At 42.7% G+C, this 27,962-nt stretch overlaps 1 protein-coding gene across 3 annotated transcripts in view; it reads right to left on the bottom strand.

Annotated features, from left to right (window-relative positions):
* Positions 1-5,858: 5,858 nt before the first annotated feature.
* LOC110521032 (MAP/microtubule affinity-regulating kinase 3) overlaps positions 5,859-27,962 on the bottom strand; it is a 135,472-nt gene continuing 113,368 nt past the window's right edge. The window contains exons 15-17 of one of the 3 annotated variants that reach the window (XM_036975518.1): positions 25,560-25,805; positions 23,463-23,474; positions 5,859-7,840 (exon numbers count right to left, since the gene is read on the bottom strand). In XM_036975518.1, coding sequence (XP_036831413.1) covers positions 7,465-7,840; positions 23,463-23,474; positions 25,560-25,805 — 634 coding nt within the window. In that variant the 3' untranslated portion in view covers positions 5,859-7,464. Of the gene's footprint in view, positions 7,841-10,908; positions 10,954-23,462; positions 23,475-25,559; positions 25,806-27,962 lie in introns of all 3 variants that reach the window. The other 2 variants (XM_036975517.1, XM_036975519.1) reach the window with 2 other exon arrangements.

Here is a 27,962-nt window from a genome sequence, read left to right as displayed (position 1 = left end):
TCTACCCTTTTCCTGAATAGCAATAGAGCTTATCAATTTGTAAATTAGAGAATGGTGCAATGTAAATGAGTAAGCCATTTGGTTAGGCTCCATTTTAACACTGGAGACATGTGAAACCAGTCATACTGCAGCATGTCACCTCTTCCAGAGGTTTATGAAATGCTGGTCTAAATGCTCACCCAGCTAGATTTCAAGACGATCAGTGGTCATTGGGTTAAAATACAGTCAATCAACGAAACAGCGGTCATATCATAGGTGCACGATGTCATTGTCTTCAAATCGGTTTCTTTCAGTCAATACGTCTCCCGAAATGACCCATGAAGTTTGGTTGTGGTACAAACAAACCAGTTGATTACAATAAAACCAAACATGACTGAAAGTCACGTTTAGTGTGTATTTACATCGAATGTGTCCTCAAATGGAATGAGACGCGGTTCACAATGTTTCGTATTAGGCTATAAAAATGGATCTTATCAAACAAAAGACCATTCATTGTGTAACAATGAGCATTGGGATTGCAAACAGAGGAAGATCGTCGAAGGTAAACTATTTATTTTATTGCAGTTTGATTTTGTTACCCCTGTGCTGGTTGAAATAGTTTTTTTTATGGGGCTCTATCCTCAGATAATCACATCGTATTCTTGCGCATTAAATCCTTTTTTAAAAACTTGGAATGAAATTGAGACCCAAGCTTATAGGCTTCTGTAGCCATATGCAAGTGATAGTATAGCACCAAACCTAGTTCATCTGTTTGAATTATCCCCAGACTTAATGTTTCGTTAAATATTAGTCATTATCGGTAGCCACCGTCAGTTAACTCTACAAGTAACTGACTTGTTCCTTTGCATTTCTTTCCTCAAGTTAATGTGGTTGTTCCTGAGGATAGCTAGCAATGGTGGATCATTAGGCTAATGTATTTAGTTGTGCAATTTGGGACATGTAGCTGATTTGAATCATTACGGAATGCAGACCATAAGTAACAGTTTAAACCTGGAGCCTGGTTCACAACGACTGGACCATCGTTTAACTCAACCATAATCTTCTTCAATGACTACTGTTCAACCCCTATTGTACACTTCTCACCTTACAATATTTCATGGCTTGAACAATTGAATGTCAACTTCCAGGATGAATCAAACCCTAAATAATATACACGATCGGTATTTTTAATCTACCAATTGGTGAAGACAGTTTACATTGTCTTTATTTTAAACTGTTCTCCATAAATTAGAATTACAAAGTACACAAAATATACAGTGATGGCTTTAGATACTTAGTGAAAACCTGTAGGCCAGAAAGTGGGGTTTTAAGCGATTTAATTGTCTTCAGCGCATGTAAGAATCATGCCTGTTACACAACTGCAGAAGTTAAGTTGGAATACTAACTACTGAAATGTACGCCTTATGACTATTCTATTGGGGCCCAATTTAGACTTCACAGTAAATCCTGCCCATTTGCCACTACGCGCAGGCTAGAGCAACCACTCAAAGTATTTGATCCCAGGTCAGGTCTTGAGTCAGAGTAGCATCACTACTCTGGACGGTTCTGACTTATATGTGGACAACTATAAATACCTAGGTGTCTGGTTAGACTTGAAATTCTCCCAGACTCACATTAAGCATCTCCAATCCAAAGTTAAATCTAGAATCAGCTTTCTATTTCGCAACAAAGCCTCTTTCACTCATGCTGCCAAACAGACCCTCGTAAAACTGACTATCCTACCGATCCTTGACTTCGACGATGTCAGTTACAAAATAGCCTCCAACACTCTACTCAGAAATTGGATGCAGTCTATCACAGTGCCATCCGTTTCGTCACCAACACCCCTTATACAACCCACCATTGCGACCTGTATGCTCGCGTTGGCTGGTCCTCGCTACATATTTGTCGCCAAACCCACTGGCTCCAGGTCATCTATAAGTCTTAGCTAGGTAAAGCTCTGCCTTAGCTCACTGGTCACCATAGCAACACCCACCCGTAGCACGCGCTCCAGCAGGTATATTTCACTAGTCATCCCCAAAGCCAACACCTCCTTTGGCCGCCTTTCCTTCCAGTTCTCTGCTGCCAATGACTGGAACGAATTGCAAAAATCACTGAAGTTGGAGACATATCTCCCTCACTAACTTCAAGCATCGGCTGTCAGAGCAGCTTACCGATCGCTGCAGCTGTAAATAGCCCGTCCAACTATCTACCTCATCCCCATATTTGTTTTTTTTGTTGCTCTTTTGCACACCATCTGCACATCTATCACTCCAGTGTTAATTGCTAAATTGTAATTACTTCCCCACCATGGCCTATTTATTGCCTTACCTCCTTCATTTGCACACACTGTATACAGATTTTCTATTGTGTTATTGATTGTCCCATGTGTAACTTGTTTGTGTCGCACTGCTTTGCATTCTTGGCCATGTCACAGTTGTAAATGAGAACGTGTTCTCGACTGGCCTAACTGGTTAAACAAAATAAAAAAATAGGCTGATGCAGTAGAGTACAATTTAGTTTGAATAATTTTATAGGATTAGTTCTCATAAGCCTTGTTATGAATTTGTTAACAGCTGAATGTTCATCTTTGACTAATTGTTTCGATACGATTAAGACATATCTAGCTACAGCATTTTGGTATCCAGTGAACCTTATGATCTGAGAACTTATTCATATTTATAGCCCAAACTGTTTAACATAACTAACTGCCTTCAGGACCACGATGATTATCGTTAGCATGTGTGATACTGCTGTGTACTCTAGCTCTTCAGGACCAGCTGGAGACCCCTGTCATACAGTGATACCCAGTGGTCCCATTTAGGGGAGCCTACCGGTGGGGGAAGTCATTAAATTCAACAGAACCCATGGTAACACCCACTGTAGCCAAAGCATTAAGACATCTGTTAAACACAAACCAGCTCAGTAACATAACAGATAGGCGTGAAGCTGTGAGCACAGTTCACTCAATTTCTTATTCCAAATGGGCCCTGTTCAAAAGAAAATGCACTACAAAGGGGATAGGGTGCCGTTTAGGACTCACTACAGCCCTGCTAAAAGACCGACAACTGATGGGGCCAGAAAGCTATAATCCAGAGTTATGGAGCTGTTCTTGAATACAGTGACATAGATCTACAGTACATCTGAAGATCAACACATTCTTATCCAGATATCAGGTCATTGAAAGCAGAGCAATAGGCATTATATTTCAATTCCCAATCTGCGGCACTGCATCCATTTTTGGACTTTAAAATGCATGATACATACCCATTGATTCTTGAAGAATATAACTTAAATTCCTCACGAGCTTAGTTCAACTGTCGTGCTCCATCAGAACCCAAAATATGCCTGTTTTCTGTTTGTAAACACAATGCATAGCCTCAAAGCATGGCTGGTCAGTCCCCGCTTGCGTCATTTAAATGGTACAAATGAATCAATGTGGCGTGAACACAACCAGTCATGATAGTTTCAACTGATTGTCAAGCAAAACACTTCAAGTAGGCTATCTGTGCATGTTCGTCCACTCCAAAATAATCCAAACAGTGCAAAGCATGTACACTCGTGCCATTTAAAGAATTCGAAACATGTCTATTTCCAAACACAAAGTGTGACCAGTGACATTCTTGCTGACAAATTTTACCTTTTTTTTTGTAGCCTGAAACTGTCCCGGGATGGTCACCCTCACACATGGTCAATTATCGTGACTAGGCTACAATGTGTAATAGGCCTACCGGTAGCTAGTGATGTAGTGGTAAAAAATAGGTGGATAAACTCTGATTGCAGGTGGCGTGAACTTACGCTCCGCTCCATATACTTTCAATGCATTTTTCTGAAAAGGGAGGGTCAACTGCGTTTAGTTGTGTTACCCTCTAAGCCGAGGCAGTTTTACACACAGAACAGGTAGCCTACATTAATATAATACACAAGTTGAATTCAAATGTGTTTACACCCTAATTCATGAGTTAATGCCTGGAGTCTTCACAGATTGTGTGACATAAAAGACTCCCTTTCTTTCCTTATATTAATGACATTTAAGACAGTCTTATGTCATTATTAAGCATTTAACAATTTAATTAGAACCCTGTACGATTCCTGGATCGTGGCGATGTCGGAAAACGCATTGGAACTATGCCGATGTAACATTTCATTATGTTTCTCTGTGAAAACAGTTCTCACGGGCACCCAAATCCAAAATAATGTAGGCCTACGCCATTGCTAAATCTAATGCTTCTAACTGAAAGAGTCAACTATCATTAATGTTGGGATGTTTTGGGTGCGCATTGGTGTCTAGCCGTAGGCTAGTTGTCTAGTGATATTGGTGTCTAGCTGTAGGCTAGTTGTCTAGTGATATTGGTGTCTAGCTGTAGGCTAGTTGTCTAGTGATATTGGTGTCTAACCGTAGGCTAGTTGTCTAGTGATATTGGTGTCTAGCTGTAGGCTAGTTGTCTAGTGATATTGGTATCTAGCTGTAGGCTAGTTGTCTAGTGATATTGGTGTCTAGCCGTAGACTAGTTGTCTAGTGATATTGGTGTCTAGCCGTAGGCTAGTTGTCTAGTGATATTGGTGTCTAGCTGTAGACTAGTTGTCTAGTGATATTGGTGTCTAGCTGTAGGCTAGTTGTCTAGTGATATTGGTGTCTAGCTGTAGGCTAGTTGTCTAGTGATATTGGTGTCTAGCTGTAGACTAGTTGTCTAGTGATATTGGTGTCTAGCTGTAGGCTAGTTGTCTAGTGCTATTGGTGTCTAGCTGTAGGCTAGTTGTCTAGTGATATTGGTGTCTAGCTGTAGGCTAGTTGTCTAGTGATATTGGTGTCTAGCTGTAGACTAGTTGTCTAGTGATATTGGTGTCTAGCTGTAGGCTAATTGTCTAGTGATATTGGTGTCTAGCCGTAGGCTAGTTGTCTAGTGATATTGGTGTCTAGCCGTAGGCTAGTTGTCTAGTGATATTGGTGTCTAGCCGTAGGCTAGTTGTCTAGTGATATTGGTGTCTAGCCGTAGGCTAGTTGTCTAGTGATATTGGTGTCTAGCCGTAGGCTAGTTGTCTAGTGATATTGGTGTCTAGCCGTAGGCTAGTTGTCTAGTGATATTGGTGTCTAGCTGTAGGCTAGTTGTCTAGTGATATTGGTGTCTAGCTGTAGGCTAGTTGTCTAGTGATATTGGTGTCTAGCTGTAGGCTAGTTGTCTAGTGATATTGGTGTCTAGCTGTAGGCTAGTTGTCTAGTGATATTGGTGTCTAGCGATATTGGTGTCTAGCTGTAGGCTAGTTGTCTAGTGATATTGGTGACCATCATCAGCTGGTCCAGGAAAGAAAACAAATATTGATAGAAAATAAAGTTAAATAAATGGTCTACTTCTGGCCACATTTAGGGGAGGTAATATCTTATTCATGGAAGCTGAACCCCCCTGGCTCCCCTGTAATTTGCACCCTGATCAGTCCTTGCATCCATTGTCTTGATCTATGAATTTGAGTTGGTCTCCAGCTCCATCCCTTAGTTTTTTACTAAAACAGTGGCAGGGTTTCTGCTTTGTTATTGATTAAAACGCAGATGGCCCCTTTAATGCCTTTTCAGTGTCATTGATGGTTGAGTAATGTAACAATGAAGGCACTTCCTTCATTACTGCAATAGATAACATGGAAAAATAAAAGATCTCACATTACCCGCATCCTTTTTTCAAAACTATAGTCACTTAATATTGCATTTTCATCTAAACCTTTATTGATACAGGTTTGTTTCATTGACAAAATAACTTTTGCAATAGAGAATATGGTCGCTTTATTTCTAAAGCGACTTCTGAAGTCAACACATTCGTTAAGTGTCCCATGCGGGAATCGAACCCACAACCCTTGAAGTTGCCATGGATTCAGTCAGACACAGAGGCTAGTCACTGAAGGTATTTTAATAGAGACACGTGTTAAACTTACTCGGTGATGAATGAGTTAACACTAATTCCACAGCTCCAGGCTCAATAAAAAAACAAGGAAGTATATCAACATGCAGCTGTTGCAAAACTAAGGTATATTATTTACATTCTCCCCCCCCCCCCCCCCAAAAAAAAAAAAAACAGTGCCAGCATTTTTAGGAGGGTGGAAGTGAATACTGAAGGCCTGAATATGGCCATAGTTGATCTTCGATCTGTTCCAGGAATGGCCGACCGCATCTGAACTGGCCCAGGTGGGTAGGACCAGATAGAAGGGGGCATTTCAGTAATATCTGAGAAGAGAACCGATGAAACAATTATGTTAACAAAGGAAAAAAATATATAATTCAGATATGCCAGGAAGGAAAATCTTCCCTGAAGTCTCTTTTTTTTGTAGCGAGTAACCCAGTCCCATGATACTTTGCAACAATCCCCCATTTTAAAGCGTGGGTCAGCCGAAGTGGTTCATCCTCCAGGCCCCGTTTCTGGGGTGGGTGACCCCGTACAGCAGAGGCTTAGCTGGGTCCATACATTGCATTTATGCTGTTATCACATGGATAAACACTAATGAACAACCGGTTCAAATCATAGAATGAAAGTGTGCAAGTGTGTAGAAGCTGGCTAAGTAAGGGTAGAGGGTGCAAACGACTGCCAAAATCAACAGTATTTGACAGTAATACGATAACTACTTGTGCAATTAGCTAGGCTATCCAACCACTCATATCTGGCAGCCATATTCTCTTGGCAAGAGGAATTCTGGGTACTCTATAAGAGGGGGAAGGGGTCCATTTTTAATGTTCTTCCTCCACTCCATCCCTTGTATGGGAGTTTAAACTCCTAATGGGGAGGCATCTTCCAGACATGTGCTCTCCAACCCTGTTCCTGGAGAGCTACCTTCCAGTAGGTTTTCAATCCAACCACAGTTGTAACTAACCTGATGTAGCTTATCACCCAGCCAATTATTAGGGTTGTAGCAAAAACCTACAGTGATAAGTGATAAGCTCTCCGGGAGCAGGGTTGGAGAGCCCTGTTCCAGAGCCACAATGGCAATAATGCATTCAGCAAAAAAACAAGACAACCAAATGTCAAGGTCAGACCAACGTCCCCGACAGCTCAGGACCACCTTTCACATCATCAACGATAATAATGCTCCAAAGACGCAGGAAATTATTGCCAAAAGCAGTTTTCAATACCTACTTTGTCTTGGAGGAAAGCCGTTGTGAATTTGCTACTTCAGTTTTTTATAACGGCTGTACAGCTCGTTCAGAGTCCATTTTGAAGCTCTTTCTTTCCCCACGTTACGCAACCTACTTTGGTCCCATCAAATACAACTCTGGACCTCAAAGCCAGTCCCACCCAATGTTTTCATTGTTCCCCTCTAATCAGGGACTGATTTAGACCTGGGACACCAGGTGGGTGGAATTATTTATCATCAGGTAGAACAGAAAACCAGCAGGCTCCGGACCTCACAGGGTCAGAGTTGAATATCCCTGCTTTAGTCTACTTCAAAGCGCAATATTTTACCTGCTCGCTCAACACTCCCCCACCCTCATATCTTTAGGAGGCCCTACAACTTGAGCTCGTTGGCAATTTTGGACGCAATGTTCTTAAAGGCGATGGATGTGCCCGAGATCCGCTTGAAGCGCACACCGTTGAGTGAGAGTCGCGGCAGCTTGCACACTTCCATCTCCCACTGAACCAGGCTCTCGGCGTGGCCGTCACCGTGCACGCACAGCAGCAGGAAGCGCTCGCGCTGCTCGTAGTCGCAGTTGTTGGCGTCCAGCACCTTGCGGATCTCGCGCATCATGTCGTGGGGTTCCATGGACGACGTGGTCTTCATGCTCCAGGTGAAGCGGAGGGAGCGCGGCTTGGTGTCCTTGGGGTGTTGGCCGTGGGGGGGCTGAGGCTGCTGCTGGTCCTCCTGATCACCGGACATGTTGCGACTGCCGGGGAGGAGAGGAGTTAGTTAGAGGGGTGGAGATGGAGGGTGTGTGTGTGTGTGTGAGAATCTATGCATCTGCCTAAGTGAGTTTTGAATGCCATTGTGTCTAAATATGCAAAATGATCAAATGTGTGTAGTGGATCACCTGTTCACACATTTCATTTAGCCTGCTCATGAATATCTTACAGGCTACAACACCATATTGACACTGAGTGTACAAAACATTAAGAACACCTTCCTAATATTGAGTTGCACCCTACCCCCTTTGCCCTCAGAACCTCCTCAATTAATCAGGGCATGGAGTCTACAAGGTGTCGAAAGCATTCAACAGGGATGCTGGCCCATGTTGACTTCAATGCTTTCCACAGAGGTGTCAAGTTGGCTGGATGTTCTTTTGGTGGTGGACCATTCAGTGTGGAAAAACACAGCGTTTCAGACCGGTGCGCCTGGCACCTAGTACCATACGTCATTCAAAGGGACTTAAATCTGTTGTCTTGCCCATTCACTGTCAATGGCACACATCCACAATCCATGTCTCAATTGTCTCAAGGATTCTTCCCATTCATCAATGTCGATTTAATAAGGGATCATAGCTTTCGACTGCTCAGTCTGACATGTTTTGTACACTCAGTGTATACAAGCAGACACTGGTGACAGATTCATTTGAACGTCATTGGTGCATTTACACCATACGTCCATGCAGGGGCACTCTTGTGTACTTTCAACAGGCAGTCATGCAGTGGGGGACACAAAGGCAACAATGTAATTTCACAATACATCTAGTGACATGCACAAGAAAATGCAGACCTCACTTCTGCATGCAGGCAAAGCAGAAAATAATTTGTCACTAATCAAAATAATTCCAACACATGAAACAGAGCATTATGTTCAAACAGAACCGTTGTTCTACATGGGCAAGGTAATGCCATTGACTCAAATTAAAGTCAGTTCGCATGAATGAGTTTCACCATTAGATGTCAGTAAAAAACAGGAAATCAAAATTGAGGGAGAGTCAGGGCTGTCCTCTGTTGGACTCGTAGCCACTCCTATAATGGTCCTATTGGAGACAGCAGTATCTCTTCCATACAGGGCTGTCCTCTGTTGGACTCCTAGCCACTCTTATAATGGTCCTATTGGAGACAGCAGTATCTCTTCCATACAGGGCTGTCCTCTGTTAGACTCCTAGCCACTCTTATAATGGTCCTATTGGAGACAGCAGTATCTCTTCCATACAGGGCTGTCCTCTGTTGGACTCCTAGCCACGCTTATAATGGTCCTATTGGAGACAGCAGTATCTCTTCCATACAGAGAACCAGTGTACATGTTCAGCACTGTGCAAAATAGATCAGCGTGAACTAGGTCCAGTAGGGCCCTATAAAATACTTTTTTTTTTGCCTGATTCCATTGTTTTCCCAAATTCTGTTTTCTCTGTTTTGTTTTTCGAGGTTTCCGTTTGTCACTAACCGCTACATAGCATACAGTCGTGGCCAAAAATGTTGAGAATGACACAAATATACATTTTCACAAAGTCTGCTGCCTCAGTTTGTATGATGGCAATTTGCATATACTCCAGAGTGATCAAATGAATTGCAATTAATGCAAAGTCCCTCTTTGCCATGCAAATGATCTGAATCCCACAAAAACATTTCCACTGCATTTCAGCCCTGCCACAAAAGGACCAGCTGACATCATGTCAGTGGTTATCTCATTAACACAGGTGTGAGTGTTGACGAGGACAAGGCTGGAGATCACTCTGTCATGCTGATTGAGTTAGAATAACAGACTGGAAGCTTCAAAAGGAGGGTGGGGCTTGGAATCATTGTTCTTCCTCTGTCAACCATGGTTTGCACAAAAAGGGCTTCAGAGGCAAGGATATTGCACCTAAATCAACCATTTATCAGATCATCAAGAACTTCGGGTGGTTCAATTGTTGTGAAGAAGGCTTCAGGGCACCCAAGAAAGTCCAGCAAAAGCCAGGACCATCTCCTAAAGTTGATTCAGCTGCGGGATCGGGGCACCACCAGTACAGAGCTTGCTCAGGAATGGCAGCAGGCAGATGTGAGTGCATCTGCACGCACAGTGAGGCGAAGACCTTTGGAGGATGGCCTGGTGTCAAGAAGGGCAGCAAAGATCCACTTCTCTCCAGGAAAAACATCAGGGACAGACTGATATTCTGCAAAAGGTACAGGGATTGGACTGCTGAGGACTGGGGTGAAGTCATTTTCTCTGATGAATCCCCTTTGTTTGGTTCATCCGGAAAAAAGCTTGTCCGGAGAAGACAAGATAAGCGCTACCATCAGTCCTGTGTCATGCCAACAGTAAAGCATCCTGAGACCATTCATGTGTGGGGTTGCTTCTCAGCCAGGGGAATGGGCTCACTCACAATTTTGCCTAAGAACACAGCCATGAATAAAGAATGGTACCAACACATCCTCCGAGAGCAACTTCTCCCAACCACCAGGAACAGTTTGGTGACGAACAATGCCTTTTCCAGCATGATGGAGCATCAACTTCATGTAATTGTCAATAAAAGCTTTTGACACTTATGAAATGCTTGTCATTACACTTCACTATTCCATAGTAACATCTGACAAAAATATCTAAAGACACTGAAGCAGCAGACTTTGTGAAAATTATATTTGTGTCATTCTCAAAACTTTTGGCCAAGACTGTAGACTAGACATACACACGCACCACACACACAGATGGGCATTCCTGTGCTGTTTACCCCAAAAAACTGTGAATCACTTATTCGATTTATTCATGTCTTATGATTAACTTGACAAATTCATTTTCAATACACATTTACTTTATGTCCTACTAAGTTCAATACATTTTTGAATATTGTTCAATTCCATTTTAATGTCTAGATTCCATGATTACGTCTACGTTTTCCACAATGCAGATTTAATAGGGTCCTACTCAAGAGAGAACCCAAAACCCCAGGCACGCCTGGAGTGGAGACCCAGGATGGCAGAGCAGATGGCTGGGTTGACTGTACATTGGGTTGGAGGGGATAAGAGATGGAGGTGGAAGAAAACACTGATGATTTGAAGTATTCCGTCTCACCTTGAACCCTCCAACCTCCCGTTTCTCTCAAACTCTGCTGGGCCTCTGAGATATGGAGGCGTGAGATAACACAGAGAGGAAGAAAGACACAGGAGAGAGAAAATCTGATCTTACAGTCCAGTTAAAAAGAGAGCGGATCAAAAAAACTGATAACGAAGGGGGAACGACTAATTTTAGGAAATGAGAGAGAGAGGGAAAAAATAAGGGGAAAGACAGTATTGACAGGAAGGCAGTGTTAAACTGTATCTAGTCCATTAAGGACCCATGCCTAATGGCACGTCTGGTAGTCGGACATTTCACACCACCAGTATGGGACGTGCAAACAGCAGAGAAGTCCTGTGAGTTGTGATGAAACAAAAGGCTGTGTGTCAGTGCTGAACTTCCTGTCCTCCATATTGCCATGCAGCTCCAGCCAGTTTGATGACCTCTATACATTCTCTTTGGCAAAGGGAAGGAAGAACAAAGGTGTGAAGAGAGACTGTTTTGTGGAGGTGTTTGGTTGAGGCGTGCAGGCAGCTGTGTGTGTGTTCACAGAAATACTTTAAGGCATATTCACACACTCAAGTGCAGATACAGTACATTCGGAAAGCATTCAGACCGACTATTTCCACATTTTGTTACGTTAAAGCCTTACTCTAAAATGTATTAAATAGTTGTTTCTCCTCACCATTCTACACACAATACCCCATTGTGACAAATCCCCCAAAAATGTCCCCCCCCCCCCCTTAAAAAAATAAATATCACATTTACATAAGTATTCAGACCCTTTACTCAGTACTTTGTTGAAGCACCTTTGGCAGCGATTACAACCGCAAATCTTCTTGGGTATGAAGCTACAAGCTTGGGAAGTTTCTCCCATTCTTCTCTGCAGATCCTCTCAAGATCTGTCAGGTTGGATGGGGAGCGTCGCTGAACAGCTATTTCCAGGTCTCTCGAGATGTTCGATCGTGTTCAAGTCCGAGCTCTGGCTGGGCCACTCAAGGATATTCAGAGACTTGTCCCGAAGCCACTTCTGCGTCGTCTCTGTACTTTGCTCCGTTCATCTTTCCCTCGATCCTGATTAGTCTCTCAGACCCTGCCACTGAAAAACATCCCCACAGCATAATGCTGCCACCACCATGCTTCGCCGTAGGGATGGTGCACGGTTTCTTCCAGACGTAATACCTGGCATTCAGGCCAAAGACTTCAATCTCGGTTTCATCTGGTCAGAGTCTTTTAGACGTCTTTTGGCAAACTCCAAGCAAGCTATCATGTGCCTTTTACTGAGGAGTGGCTTCCGTCTGGCCACTGTACCATAAAGTCCTGATTGGTGGAGTGCTGCAGAGATGGTTGTCCTTCTGCAAGGTTCTCCCATCTCCACAGAGGAACTCTGGAGCTGTGTCAGAGTGAACATCGGGTTCTTGGTCACCTTCCTGACTAAGGCCCTTCTCCCCTGATTGCTCAGTTTGGCTAGGCGGCCAGCTCTAGTAAATGTCTTGGTGGTTCCTAACTTTTTCTATTTAAGAATAATGGAAGCCACTGTGTTCTTGGGGACCTTCAATGCTACAGAAATGTTTTGGTACCATTCCCCTGATCTGTGCTGAGACACAATCCTGTCTCGGAGCTCTACAACCATTCCTTTGACTTCATGGCTTGGTTTTAGCTCTGACATGCACTGTCAACTGTGGGACCTTATATAGACAGGTGTGTGCCTTTCCTAATCCTGACCAATCAATTGAATTTACCACAGGCGGACTCCATTCAAGTCGTAGAAACATCTCAAGGATGATCAATGGAAACAGGATGCACCTGAGATAAATTTCGAGTCTCATAGCAAAGGCTCTGAATACTTATGTAAATTCAATCGCTTTATCATTATGGGGTATTGTGTGTAGATTGATGAGGAATCCATTTTTAGAATAAGGCTGTAACGTAACAAAATGTGGTAAAAGAGGTCTGAATACTTTGAATGCACTGTACATGTAGACACACACACATTCACGCCAAACCCTCTCACACAGATGCACACAGACACATCTAATTGTCATGCGGCTGGAGAGTGCTGGACCTGGTTGGCTGTGAGATTGAAAAAACAAAAGGGATTGTTCGATGCTCAGACAGAAGGAACACTATCTCTGGGCTGGATGGAGTTCCCTAGAAAAGAGGCAGGACACGAGAACTGGTGGAGCAACGATTGTGGTACTACACCACAGAACCCTATTAATAGAGCTAGATGGTACTGAACTGAAGAGCTTCAAAATACAGCTATAATTCAAGTCCACAATGCTACGCTTCACAGCTAAACCAAAGGCCTGCACTTTTGAGACGCATTGTGCAGGTAATCGACAGTCATCAAGAAAAAAAAAACTCTGGCAAGAAGGACTATTTGGAACAGATTCTAAGTCATACTACTCTGTGAGTCTGTCTGGGACTGAGTCAAGGAGAAATTGAGGGACAAGTTCCTTAGCCAGGTGGATAAGGGCTCAAATCAAGGATAAGTTCCATTGCTGGGCCAAAATAGCTTCCAGGGACACCAACGCGAGGAGAGAGAGGACGATGGGGAGGTGATTTATCTATAGTCTGGGGGATTCGGTACCTGAACGCCGTCCTGCAACGAACCACTTCTCAATCATCATCTCGATCGGCAGCCACTTTAAGAGCCCAGTACCCTAAATTACACAGCCAAGAAGAAAAATTAAGCAGAGCTCTCTGAAATTAAAGATGGCGTCCATTGTGTGAGAGAAAAAAGTACAGCCTAGCCCCTGAAATTATTCTATTTAAAGAATGTTGGTTGTCTTCAGTGTGTGTGTGTGTGTGTGTGTGTATATATAGTTGAAGTTGAAAGTGCATGACACAAGTAATTTTTCCAACAATTGTTTACAGACAGATAATTTGACGTATAATTCACTGTATCACAATTCCAGTGGGTCAGAAGTTAACATGCACTAAGTTGACTGTGCCTTTAAACATCTTGGAAAATTCTAGAAAATGATGTCATGGCTTTAGAAGCTTCTGATAGGCTAATTGACATAATTTGAGTCAATTGGAGGTGTACCTGTGGATGTACTTCAAGGCCTACCTTCAAACTCAGTGCCTCTGTGCTTGACATCATGGGAAAATCAAAAGAAAACAGCCAAGACCTCAGAAAAAAATGGTAGACCTCCACAAGTCTGGTTCATTTCTAATTTCCAAACGCCTGAAGGTACCACGTTCATCTGTACAAACAATAGTACGCAAGTATAAACACCATTGGACCACGCAGCAGTCATACCACAGGAGCCCTACAAATCTAACTCAGTTACACCAGCTCTGTCAGGAGGAATGGGCCAAAATTCACTCAACTTATTGTGGGAAGCTTGTGGAAGGCTACCCGAAACGTTTGACCCATGTTAAACAATTTAAAGGCAATGCTACCAAATACTAATTGAGTGTATGTAAATTTCTGACCCACTGGGAATGTGATGAAAGAAATAAAAGCTGAAATAAATCATTGTCTCTACTATTATTCTGACATTTCACATTCTTAAAATAAAGAGGTGATCCTAACGGACCTAAAACAGGAATTTTTACTAGGATTAAATGTCAGGAATTGTGAAAAACTGAGTTTAAATCTATTCTGCTAAGGTGTATGATAACTTCTGACTTCAACTATATATATATATATATATATATATATATATATATATATATAGTACATACACACACACACATACAGTGGGGCAAAAAAGTATTTAGTCAGCCACCAATTGTGCAAGTTCTCCCACTTAAAAAGATGAGAGAGGCCTGTAATTTTCATCATAGGTACACTTCAACTATGACAGACAAAATGAGGGAAAAAAATCCAGAAAATCACATTGTAGGATTTTTATGAATTTATTTGCAAATTATGGCTGTTTTTCTGCAAAGGGACCAGGACTGGTACGCCATTTCCGGTCACAACTTGCAGACTTGTTTACGTGTTGCTGTGCGTTTTTGCTACCTGACAACTTTATGGTTTTTACTTTTTAATTACCGTTTATATTTTTGTTTTTTTCCCTCAACTTTTTCACTCCAGACGCTTTATCTGGACATGGTTCGTCAGGACCTCCAACAGCCAAAGCTAAGTAGTAACATTAACATGATGCCTTCTAATTGTAGTCGCTGTACTCATAATATACAGGAGAACGATCGCCTTACTGCGAGGATAGCTGTGCTGCAAGCCCAGCATCAGACGCAATCGTTAGGCAAGGGTAATTTCAGTGTAGGAAAGGATGAAACAGCATCTGTGCCACCAGTAAGTATAGATAGTAGTATAAATCCCCTCGCACGGTCCCCGCAGCCGGAAAACTTTCTCACGGCTTCTGGAAGGAAATGCTGTAGGAATGCTCAACCAGTGTCGCTCATTCAGCCGACAGAAACTTTCAACCGGTTTTCCCCATTAAGCAGCGAGTCGGAGTCAGAGGCCGAGCCTTCTCTTGTCTCTACTCCTCTCGTTACGGGGTCTGAGACACCGAAGCTTCCCACCATTAGCTCTGACAAATTGAAAACTCTAGTCATTGGCAACTCCATTACCCGCAGTATTAGACTTAAATCGAATCATCCAGCGATCATACACTGTTTACCAGGGGGCAGGGCTACCGACGTTAAGGCTAATCTGAAGATGGTGCTGGCTAAAGCTAAAACTGGCGAGTGTAGAGAGTATAGAGATATTGTTATCCACGTCGGCACCAACGATGTTAGGATGAAACAGTCAGAGATCACCAAGCGCAACATAGCTTCAGCGTGTAAATCAGCCTCAGTCTCTGGCCCCCTCCCAGTTAGGGGGAGTGATGAGCTCTACAGCAGAGTCTCACAACTCAATCGCTGGTTGAAAACTGTTTACTGCCCCTCCCAAAAGATAGAATTTGTAGATAATTGGCCCTCTTTCTGGGACTCACCCACAAACAGGACCAAGCCTGACCTGCTGAGGAGTGACGGACTCCATCCTAGCTGGAGGGGTGCTCTCATCTTATCTACCAACATAGACAGGGCTCTAACTCCTCTAGCTCCACAATGAAATAGGGTGCAGGCCAGGCAGCAGGCTGTTAGCCAGCCTGCCAGCATAGTGGAGTCTGCCACTAGCACAGTCAGTGTAGTCAGCTCAGCTATCCCCATTGAGACTGTGTCTGTGCCTCGACCTAGGTTGGGCAAAACTAAACATGGCGGTGTTCGCCTTAGCAATCTCACTAGGATAAAGACCTCCTCCATTCCTGTCATTATTGAAAGAGATCATGATACCTCACATCTCAAAATAGGGCTACTTAATGTTAGATCCCTTACTTCAAAGGCAATTATAGTCAATTAACTAATCACTGATCATAATCTTGATGTGATTGGCCTGACTGAAACATGGCTTAAGCCTGATGAATTTACTGTGTTAAATGAGGCCTCACCTCCTGGCTACACTAGTGACCATATCCCCCGTGCATGCCGCAAAGGCGGAGGTGTTGCTAACATTTACGATAGCAAAAAATGACGTTTTCGTCTTTTGAGCTTCTAGTCATGAAATCTATGCAGCCTACTCAATCACTTTTTATAGCTACTGTTTACAGGCCTCCTGGGCCATATACAGCCTTCCTCATTGAGTTCCCTGAATTCCTATCGGACCTTGTAGTCATAGCAGATAATATTCTAATCTTTGGTGACTTTAATATTCACATGGAAATGTCCACAGACCCACTCCAAAAGGCTTTCGGAGCCATCATCGACTCAGTGGGTTTTGTCCAACATGTCTCTGGACCCACTCACGGTCACAGTCATACTCTGGACCTAGTTTTGTCCCATGGAATAAATGTTGTGGATCTTAATGTTTTTCCTCATAATCCTGGACTATCGGACCACCATTTTATTACGTTTGCAAATGCAACAAATAATCTGCTCAGACCCCAACCAAGGAACATCAAAGTTGTGCTATAAATTCACAGACAACACAAAGATTCCTTGATGTCCTTCCAGATTCCCTCTGTCTACCCAAGGACGCCAGAGGACAAAAATCAGTTAACCACCTAACTGAGGAACTCAATTTAACCTTGCGCAACACCCTAGATGCAGTTGCACCCCTAAAAACTAAAAACATTTATCATAAGAAACTAGCTCCCTGGTACACAGAAAATACCCGAGCTCTGAAGCAAGCTTCCAGAAAATTGGAACAGAAATGGCGCCACACCAAACTGGAACTCTTCCGACTAGCTTGGAAAGACAGTACCGTGCAGTACCGAAGAGCCCTTACTGCTGCTCGATCATCCTATTTTTCTAACTTAATTGAGGAAAATAAGAACAATCCGAAATTCCTTTTTGATACTATCGCAAAGCTAACTAAAAAGCAGCATTCCCCAAGAGAGGATGGCTTTCACTTCAGCAGTGCTAAATTCATTAACTTCTTTGAGGAAAAGATCATAATTATTAGAAAGCAAATTACGGACTCCTCTTTAAATCTGAGTATTCCTTCAAAGCTCAGTTGTCCTGAGTCTGCACAACTCTGCCAGGACCTAGGATCAAGAGAGACGCTCAAGTGTTTTAGTACTATATCTCTTGACACAATGATGAAAATAATCATGGCCTCTAAACCTTCAAGCTGCATACTGGACCCTATTCCAACTAAACTACTGAAAGAGCTGCGTCCTGTGCTTGGCCCTCCTATGTTGAACACAAAAGTGGCAGTAATAAAGCCTCTCTTGAAAAAGCCAAACCTTGACCCAGAAAATATAAAAAACTATCGGCCTATATCGAATCTTCCATTCCTCTCAACATTTTTAGAAAAGGCTGTTGCGCAGCAACTCACTGCCTTCCTGAAGACAAACAATGTATACGAAATGCTTCAGTCTGGTTTTAGACCCCATCATAGCACCGAGACTGCACTTGTGAAGGTGGTAAATTACCTTTTAATGGCATCAGACCGAGGCTCTGCATCTGTCCTCGTGCTCCTAGACCTTAGTGCTGCTTTTGATACCATCAATCACCACATTCTTTTGGAGAGATCGGACACCCAAATTTGTCTACACAGACAAGTTCTGGCCTGGTTTAGATCTTATCTGTCGGAAAGATATCAGTTTGTCTCTGTGAATGGTTTGTCCTCTGACAAATCAACTGTAAATTTCGGTGTTCCTCAAGGTTCCGTTTTAGGACCACTGTTGTTTTCACTATATATTTTACCTCTTGGGGATGTCATTCGAAAACATAATGTTAACTTTCACTGCTATGCGGATGACACACAGCTGTACATTTCAATGAAACATGGTGAAGCCCCAAAATCGCCCTCGCTAGAAGCATGTGTTTCAGACATAAGGAAGTGGATGGCTGCAAACTTTCTACTTTTAAACTCGGACAAAACAGAGATGCTTGAACAAGAAACAAAGAGATCTTCTGTTGAATCTGACAATTAATCTTAATGGTTGTACAGTCGTCTCAAATAAAACTGTGAAGGACCTCGGCGTTACTCTGGACCCTGATCTCTCTTTTGAAGAACATATCAAGGCCATTTCAAGGACAGCTTTTTTCCATCTACGTAACATTGCAAAAATCAGAAACTTTCTGTCCAAAAATGATGCAGAAAAATTCATCCATGCTTTTGTCACTTCTAGGTTAGACTACTGCAATGCTCTACTTTCCGGCTACCGGGATAAAGCACTAAATAAACTTCAGTTAGTGATAAATACGGCTGCTAGAATCCTGACTAGAACTAAAAATGTGATAATATTACTCCAGTGCTAGCCTCCCTACACTGGCTTCCTGTCAAGGCAAGGGCTGATTTCAAGGTTTTACTGCTAACCTACAAAGCATTACATGGGCTTGCTCCTACCTATCTCTCTGATTTGGTCCTGCCGTACATACCTACACGTACGCTACGGTCACAAGACGCAGGCCTCCTAATTGTCCCTAGAATTTCTAAACAAACAACTGGAGGCAGGGCTTTCTCCTATAGAGCTCCATTTTTATGGAATGGTCTGCCTACCCATGTAAGAGACGCAAACTCGGTCTCAACCTTTAAGTCTTTACTGAAGACTCATCTCTTCAGTGGGTCATATGATTGAGTGTAGTCTGGCCCAGGAGTGGGAAGGTGAACGGAAAGGCACTGGAGCAACGAACCGCCCTTGCTGTCTCTGCCTGGCCGGTTCCCCTCTTTCCACTGGGATTCTCTGCCTCTAACCCTATTACAGGGGCTGAGTCACTGGCTTACTGGGGCTCTTTCATACCGTCCCTGGGGGGGGTGCGTCACTTGAGTGAGTTGAGTTGTGCCGTGGCGGAGATCTTTGTGGGCTATACTCGGCCTTGTCTCAGGATGGTAAGATGGTGGTTGAAGATATCCCTCTAGTGGTGTGGGGGCTGTGCTTTGGCAAAGTGGGTGGGGTTATATCCTTCCTGTTTGGCCCTGTCCGGGGGTGTCCTCGGATGGGGCCACAGTGTCTCCTGACCCCTCCTGTCTCAGCCTCCAGTATTTATGCTGCAGTAGTTTATGTGTCGGGGGGCTAGGGTCAGTTTGTTATATCTGGAGTACTTCTCCTGTCCTATTCAGTGTCCTGTGTGAATTTAAGTGTGCTCTCTCTAATTCTCTCTTTCTTTCTCTCTCTCGGAGGACCTGAGCCCTAGGACCATGCCTCAGGACTACCTGACATGATGACTCCTTGCTGTCCCCAGTCCACCTGGCCGTGCTGCTGCTCCAGTTTCAACTGTTCTGCCTTATTATTATTATTGGGCCATGCTGGTCATTTATGAACATTTGAACAACTTGGTCATGTTCTGTTATAATCTCCACCCAGCACAGCCAGAAGAGGACTGGCCACCCCACATAGCCTGGTTCCTCTCTGGGTTTCTTCCTAGGTTTTGGCCTTTCTAGGGAGTTTTTCCAAGCCACCGTGCTTCTACACCTGCATTGCTTGCTGTTTGGGGTTTTAGGCTGGGTTTCTGTACAGCACTTTGAGATATCAGCTGATGTACGAAGGGCTATATAAATACATTAGATTTGATTTGAGGACGACTGATCCGTTTAAAAGAAAGAATGAATGGGGCCATCTATCCTGAGATTTTGAGTGAAAACCTCCTTTCATCAGCAAGGGCATTGAAGATGAAACGTGGCTGGGTCTTTCAGCATGACAACGATCCCAAACACACCGCCCGGGCAATGAAGGAGTGGCTTCGTAAGAAGCATTTCAAGGTCCTGGAGTGGCCTAGCCAGTCTCCAGATCTCAACCCCATAGAAAATCTTTGGAGGGAGTTGAAAGTCCATGTTGCCCAGCAACAGCCCCAAAACATCACTGCTCTAGAGGAGATCTGCATGGAGGAATGGGCCAAAATACCAGCAACAGTGTGTGAAAGCCTTGTGAAGACTTACAGAAAATGTTTGTTGACAATGACAGAGGTCAAAGGGTATATAACAAATTATTGAGATAAACTTTTGTTATTGACCAAATACTTATTTTCCACCATAATTTGCAAATGAATTCATAAAAAATCCTTCAATGTGATTTTCTGTTTTTTTTTCTTCTCATTTTGTCTGTCATAGTTGAGGTGTACCTATGATGAAAATTACAGGCCTCTCTCATCTTTTATGTGGGAGAACTTGCAAAATTGGTGGCTGACTAAATACTTTTTTTGCCCCACTGTATGTATGTCTGTGTATATATATATATATATATATATATATATATAAATACTACATACACACACACACACACACAAATATATATATATATAATACACACACATACATACATACACACATACATACAGTGCCTTGCGAAAGTATTCGGCCCCCTTGAACTTTGCGACCTTTTGCCACATTTCAGGCTTCAAACATAAAGATATAAAACTGTATTTTTTTGTGAAGAATCAACAACAAGTGGGACACAATCATGAAGTGGAACGACATTTATTGGATATTTCAAACTTTTTTAACAAATCAAAAACTGAAAAATTGGGCGTGCAAAATTATTCAGCCCCCTTAAGTTAATACGTTGTAGCGCCACCTTTTGCTGCGATTACAGCTGTAAGTCGCTTGGGGTATGTCTCTATCAGTTTTGCACATCGAGAGACTGACATTTTTTCCCATTCCTCCTTGCAGAACAGCTCGAGCTCAGTGAGGTTGGATGGAGAGCATTTGTGAACAGCAGTTTTCAGTTCTTTCCACAGATTCTCGATTGGATTCAGGTCTGGACTTTGACTTGGCCATTCTAACACCTGGATATGTTTATTTTTGAACCATTCCATTGTAGATTTTGCTTTATGTTTTGGATCATTGTCTTGTTGGAAGACAAATCTCCGTCCCAGTCTCAGGTCTTTTGCAGACTCCATCAGGTTTTCTTCCAGAATGGTCCTGTATTTGGCTCCATCCATCTTCCCATCAATTTTAACCATCTTCCCTGTCCCTGCTGAAGAAAAGCAGGCCCAAACCATGATGCTGCCACCACCATGTTTGACAGTGGGGATGGGGTGTTCAGCTGTGTTGCTTTTACGCCAAACATAACGTTTTGCATTGTTGCCAAAAAGTTCAATTTTGGTTTCATCTGACCAGAGCACCTTCTTCCACATGTTTGGTGTGTCTCCCAGGTGGCTTGTGGCAAACTTTAAACTACACTTTTTATGGATATCTTTAAGAAATGGCTTCTTCTTGCCACTCTTCCATAAAGGCCAGATTTGTGCAATATACGACTGATTGTTGTCCTATGGACAGAGTCTCCCACCTCAGCTGTAGATCTCTGCAGTTCATCCAGAGTGATCATGGGCCTCTTGGCTGCATCTCTGATCAGTCTTCTCCTTGTATGAGCTGAAAGTTTAGAGGGACGGCCAAGTCTTGGTAGATTTGCAGTGGTCTGATACTCCTTCCATTTCAATATTATCGCTTGCTCCTTGGGATGTTTAAAGCTTGGGAAATCTTTTTGTATCCAAATCCGGCTTTAAACTTCTTCACAACAGTATCTCGGACCTGCCTGGTGTGTTCCTTGTTCTTCATGATGCTCTCTGCGCTTTTAACGGACCTCTGAGACTATCACAGTGCAGGTGCATTTATACGGAGACTTGATTACACACAGGTGGATTGTATTTATCATCATTAGTCATTTAGGTCAACATTGGATCATTCAGAGATCCTCACTGAACTTCTGGAGAGAGTTGGCTGCGCTGAAAGTAAAGGGGCAAATGATTTTGCACGCCCAATTTTTCAGTTTTTGATTTGTTAAAAAAGTTTGAAATATCCAATAAATGTCGTTCCACTTCATGATTGTGTCCCACTTGTTGTTGATTCTTCACAAAAAAATACAGTTTTATATCTTTATGTTTGAAGCCTGAAATGTGGCAAAAGGTCGCAAAGTTCAAGGGGGCCGAATACTTTCGCAAGGCACTGTACATATATGTATATACACACACGTGTGTATATGTGTGTATATACCGGTCAAAAGTTTTAGAACACCTACTCATTCAAGGGTTTTTCTTTATTTTTACCATTGCAGACCAAAAGTGAAGACATAACACACAAGGAAATAGCACACAGGGAATCATGTAGTAACCCCCACCTTGTCACAACACAACTGATTGGCTCAAATGCATTAGGAAGAAAATTAATTCCACAGATTAACTTTTAAGAAGGCACACCTGTTAATTGAAATGCATTCCAGGTGACTACTACATTAAGCTGGTTGAGAGAATGCCAAAAGTGTGCAAAGTTGTCATCAAGGAAAAGGGTAGCTACTTTGAAGAATCTCAAATGATGATTCCATATGTGTTATTTCATAGCTTGCTGTCTTCATTACTTTTCTACAATGTAGAAAATAGTAAAAATAATGAAAAACCCTTGAATGAGTAGGTGTTCCTAAACTTTTGACAGGAAGTGTATATACCTCAAATGTACTATACCTCAATTGCAAACAAAAAAATATGTTTTTTTTGTAAAAATGTATTTCCATAGGGTATAGAACAGACTCTTGGGCCACCCCTGACGTCACTGATCCACAGAATGCGGTACCAACTTCATACAATTAATAAAAATGTATTTCCATAGGGCATAGAAGAGACTTTTGGGCCACCCCTGACGTCACTGATCCACGGAGTGTGGTACCAACTTCATACAATTAATAAAAGCCTTGTTACCAAAAGGAAGGGTTCTTGCCTGAATAACATCACGCTAGATGCTGCCAAACTAGCAAATGGCTCCCACCAACCTTTTACCAACTTGTATGCATTTGATGTACAGTCATAAATGCATTGTATGCAGCAGAAGTTCTGCAATCATATACACATATTAAACGAGCACACGACTAAATAAAAACATACTGTGTTTCATAGAAGAAATTTGTCAGCATTTACATTAGTGATTGTGCACAGACCTGCTCTGTAGAGGACCATGCATGGTTGATTAGTATAGTCTGAACCCAAAGACCGATAAGAAAGCATAGACATGCTAAATTGCACACCGATTAGGGCTTGAGGAGCCAAGAGGTCAGTCAGTTTCAGGCATTTTATTCAAGCTCTTTGTCCACACAGGGTTAAAAAATGAATTACACAGTTGACCGATTAGTCAAGTGTTTCTGATTAATTGCACACTGGGCCAATTGGCGGGGTCCTCCTACCTTTTGATAAACCTGAATTAAATATTTGTATAAAAAAAAAATGTAACAACCAGTCAAATTTTGTACAAACAAATCCTTAGTTTAAAAAAAAAAAAAGAAAAAAAAATCATGTTTGACGTTTGTTTTTTTGGAGCAGCATAATAAAATCAGTAGATTTTAGGTGTCAACATTTCTGTGAGACATCTCTGTCTGAGCCTGGCTGCTAGCCTGGCTGCTAGCATCTGTTACTGGCATATTTCAGACAGCTTGGATAATGAATCATTGCAGATTCCCTAGTATAGAGTATAATTCTAGAGCTTAGGTGTTCAAATCTGGTCCAGGAAATACCTGAATAGCAGCTATGAAAGGATAAAGTTGTGAAAAAAGTGTAATTAATATATTAAATAATACTTTCATGTTATGTTACTTTTCTGATTGAACTTGAGGGTCTTTGTTCTTTAGTCATCGAATGCAAAAAGGCCCCAAAAAGTAATGAAGACATTCTGTACATGACAGAGCAATCGTGACATCAAAATATAATTTGGGTTAAAATGTAGAATCAGATTTATTCTGAGGGGAGACTATTCGTCTTACTTTTCAAAGGAATTTCAGTCTATGACCATATATGTCTGGGCAGAATAATGAATATTACCCACAAAAATTGAAACGCTGCCACTATTCATTCTAATTCTGGTACACAAACAAATGAAAAGCCGCATTGATAGATTTTGTCAGGGGGGAAGCCAACATGGACTACAAAGAGAAGTGAGAGATATACATACTGACATTTAGTTTTAAAAGCAGGGCAGGTCTACTACTCAGTTACACTAAATCCAAGTGTACACATGGCAGACCTTTGAGGGAATGATGTAGCTGCACTAAGACTAAGGCACTGTAAAGGTTTTTTTCTGAGGTAAGAGAAAAACAACTTTCATTTCACTCAGTGAGTCAAACTACAGTGAGCTCCAAAAATATTGGACAGTGACGTATTTTCTGTTGTTTTGGCTTTGTACTCCAGCACTTTGTGACTGGGGTTCAAGTGCAGACTGTCAGCTTTCATTTGAGGGTATTTTCATCCATATCGGGTGAACCTTTAGAAATTATAGCACTTTTATACAAAGTCCCGTCCCATTTTAGGGGACCAAAAGTCTTTTCCCACCAGAGATGTGTTTCCATCACTGTGCGTGATGAAGTAGTGCACATACCAATACCGTTTGCAGTTAAATTCCCATGGACCTAATAAAAAATACAGCATGGCGAATTTGGCCCGTCAAGTTTTCAAAGAAAAAATGTGAAATTAAATGTTAATCATCGTTGAAATGAAATGTTAATCATCGTTGAAATTAAATGAATAAAAAAAAACTGGAAATCTGCCCCAAGTGATTTTAATTTTGGAAAGCTGTTCCAAGTATTCCCACCCATAATAGAGAGACAAGTGATCGTATTAGCAAGCTTTGAAATGATCATGTTTCAGTCAAATATGATCTGTTTGGGCTTCTCGGTCAATTTGCAGTGTACAAATTATTTGTAATTATATTCCGGGGCTGCCGACCATCCTCTAAATAAAACATTTAAAAATCATCCCGCGGGTGAATGACTTACTTCATCTGTAGTCCAATAAAATGCAGACATTCCCAATGTGGGAGGACCACACACACAACATGTCATCGTGACTCCAGGTTTTCGTCAATATGATGGTTATTATAGAAATGTTTTAGCATAATCAATTTTACTGACACAAAAAAAATCCCAATTTGTCTATCGTAATTTGTTGCCATTTAGAACGTTTACAGATTTTTTTTTAGTTCATTTCCATCAGGCCTGTCATGACATTTCTTATCCGACGCACTTTACTGGCATAAAAAGGTTGGATGGAAACCTAGTTACTTTTGGAGCTCACTTTATATGACTGGGCGATATGGACAAAATCCCTATCACAATTTATCGAGTCTAATCATCACGATGAAGATGTGAAGGATGATATTACATCCACCTAAATTAGACAGACTTGAGTATGAAATAGGGTATGGATACTTTCCTCAAACCCCCGGTGCCGAACACTGCGTACAGTGGGACGTTTGCATTGTTTCGGGGACACCATTGGCAGCTTTGGCTTACCTGCGTGTGAGCTTGGAGGTGAGCTTGGTGAAGAGGTTGGAGGAGCCGCGGCTGCGGGACTGCGAGAGGGGTGTGGCGTCATGCGAGAGCGTGGGCGAAGCAGGCGGGCCGTTGTAGGTGGCAGTGCGGCGCTCCCGCAGCTGGCCGCCGTGGAAGGTGCTGCGGCTGGCCGTGCCACGGGGGAAGTGAACCCGGTCGGGGGGCGTGGCGCTGCCGGGGTTCCGTTGACTGGAAGTCGCTGTTGTGCTGGGGAGGAAACCGGGCTCATGTTGATAACAGGGGGTACCATCACAGCAGATGTTTGGTTAGTTATGACTTTATCAACCACATCATGTGAACACTTGGTTTTATTGTTTAGTTGACTAAAGAGTTAAAGGGAAACTAAAACAGAACCTTCAGGACATTCGAGCCAATGAAAAAGAGGTTGCTTATCTTTGCTACATTAGGGATGGTTTGTTTATCAGGTGAGATTTGGCTGGCACTACTTCGGACCAAATACACTTGGGTATGTTAGAGGAAAGAGACCAGAGCAGGAGGCAATCCTTCTTCGTATTAAACACACAAATGGACCTTTTAAAAGAGGTCCTCAGCCATTGGAGGTGGTGTTTTGGGGGTGAAGCTAACGGAATGAGAAGTGAGCAAAAGTGTGGGATGAGTGTTCGGGAGGGAAAGGGTACGATTGGTCAGAAACTAATTTGGTGGGAGGTCAGACGGCATTAGAGAGAGTTAGAAAGTGTGGACAGAGGGGGGGTGGGGGGTGGGGGGTGGGGGGGTGGAAAACGAGGTTAGAGAGAAAAGCAGACAGATCAAATGAGACCCCCTAGTCAAACCCCTGGGAGTTGGGGTGGGAAGCCTCTTACTTAGGCCTGAAGTCAACGCCGTCGGTAGGTGGCAGCGTTTGGCGGCATGTGTGGCCAGAAGCCGACAGGGCCTTCTGGTGGCGCAGGTGGACTGAGGCCGAGGAGGAGGTGAGGGCCTTGGAGTAGGCAGAGAGGCTAGTGGTGCAGGCCGCCGAAAACGTGGATTTAAATAAAGCATTGAGGGCATAAAAAGAGTCACACGTCATAAGTCAGAGGTAAAGGACAGAAAAGGCTCTACTGAATGAATGTACTGTAACAGCAGTGTAGTATAGCTAGTTAGACAAGCAGAAGTTTAAGGGAGCTTATTCTGCAGTGGTGACTGCGTGTCTATTGGGTTGCACTGGTAAAAGGGTGTGGATTGTCGAATGGATAGGAGTGTGTCGCCCTCAGTCCGATACATATCGGTTTTATTTATAATTGAGGGGAATTGGATCAGTGTATAGCCATGTTGCATTGCACTCATTTTATTTGTGAATGTCGTGAATACCTAATTCGCGACATGAATGACTCATTCAAAAAGTCATCTTGTTGATAAATCTGAGCACTCAACATTAATTGCTATGGTAACACAAGGAATCTCGGAAAACAAAATGTGCGTTTCTTAGTAGACAAACCCAGGTAAGTTCATCCCTGTTTTACTCAATTTCTTCCATTTGGAGCCTAATGAACAAGAGAGATGCAAGGCTGTGACCCCTGCTAACCGACGGTGGTCAAATGACGGTCAGAAACCAATAGAGGACAAGCTTACGTCTAAGTGTTAAACCCTCTTGGAACCATGAGAAGTTCAAACATACCTTCCAAGCACTTTTGTCCTCAAGATTCTCTTGGAATAGTCCATTTTAAACTTGACCAGGCTCGTATAGTTGTAATTCATCAAGCAGGCCAAACGTGTTTTATCCAACGCCACATATGGACTACTTAAAAATACAGGATAAGACAGTCCTTTCAAAGTAGCAGTCTTGGGTAATATACACTTTTGGTTTTTCTTGAGCTTGACATTTACAGGCCCCAATGTATCCTTCTGTTGTTCCTAACCAATGGGATTTTGGCATGGCATGGCATGGCTGCCCCCCCCCCCCCCCCCCCTAGTGTTACAGAGAAAACACGATGTTCGTGCGTGTGATAATGATGAATAGGGCCTTCCGGCACCTCTATTGAAACAACAACCCCCCTTCAGACACAGCGTTTAACTAGGACACCATATTCATGGCCAGCATGAATTTGGAATAGGGTGGTGTACGGAGCTGCCGCGGGCATAATGTTTCTTCCACTAGTGTGGAAAGAGATGTGTGTGAAAATGAGTGTCTTTATTCATGAGACAAAGACAACAAGTGTGTGTTTGAGAGTGCGTTTGTGAGAGTGTGTGTGTGAGAGAGTGCGAGCGTGCATGCGTTTGTGGGTGTGTGTGTGTGAGAGAGTGCGTGCATTCGTGGGAGTGTGTGAGAGAGTGAATGCGTAAGAGAGCGTGCGTGTGAGTAGCCTAGCAGCTAAGAGCGTTGGGCCAGTAAAAGTAACATAATTAAAGAGCAGCAGTAAAATAACA

This window comes from Oncorhynchus mykiss, chromosome 4 (assembly GCF_013265735.2).
Source record: "Oncorhynchus mykiss isolate Arlee chromosome 4, USDA_OmykA_1.1, whole genome shotgun sequence".
Lineage (NCBI taxonomy): Eukaryota > Metazoa > Chordata > Actinopteri > Salmoniformes > Salmonidae > Oncorhynchus > Oncorhynchus mykiss.
The sequence above is the reverse complement of the archived record's forward strand: the minus strand, read 5'-3'. Positions and strand labels throughout refer to the sequence as shown.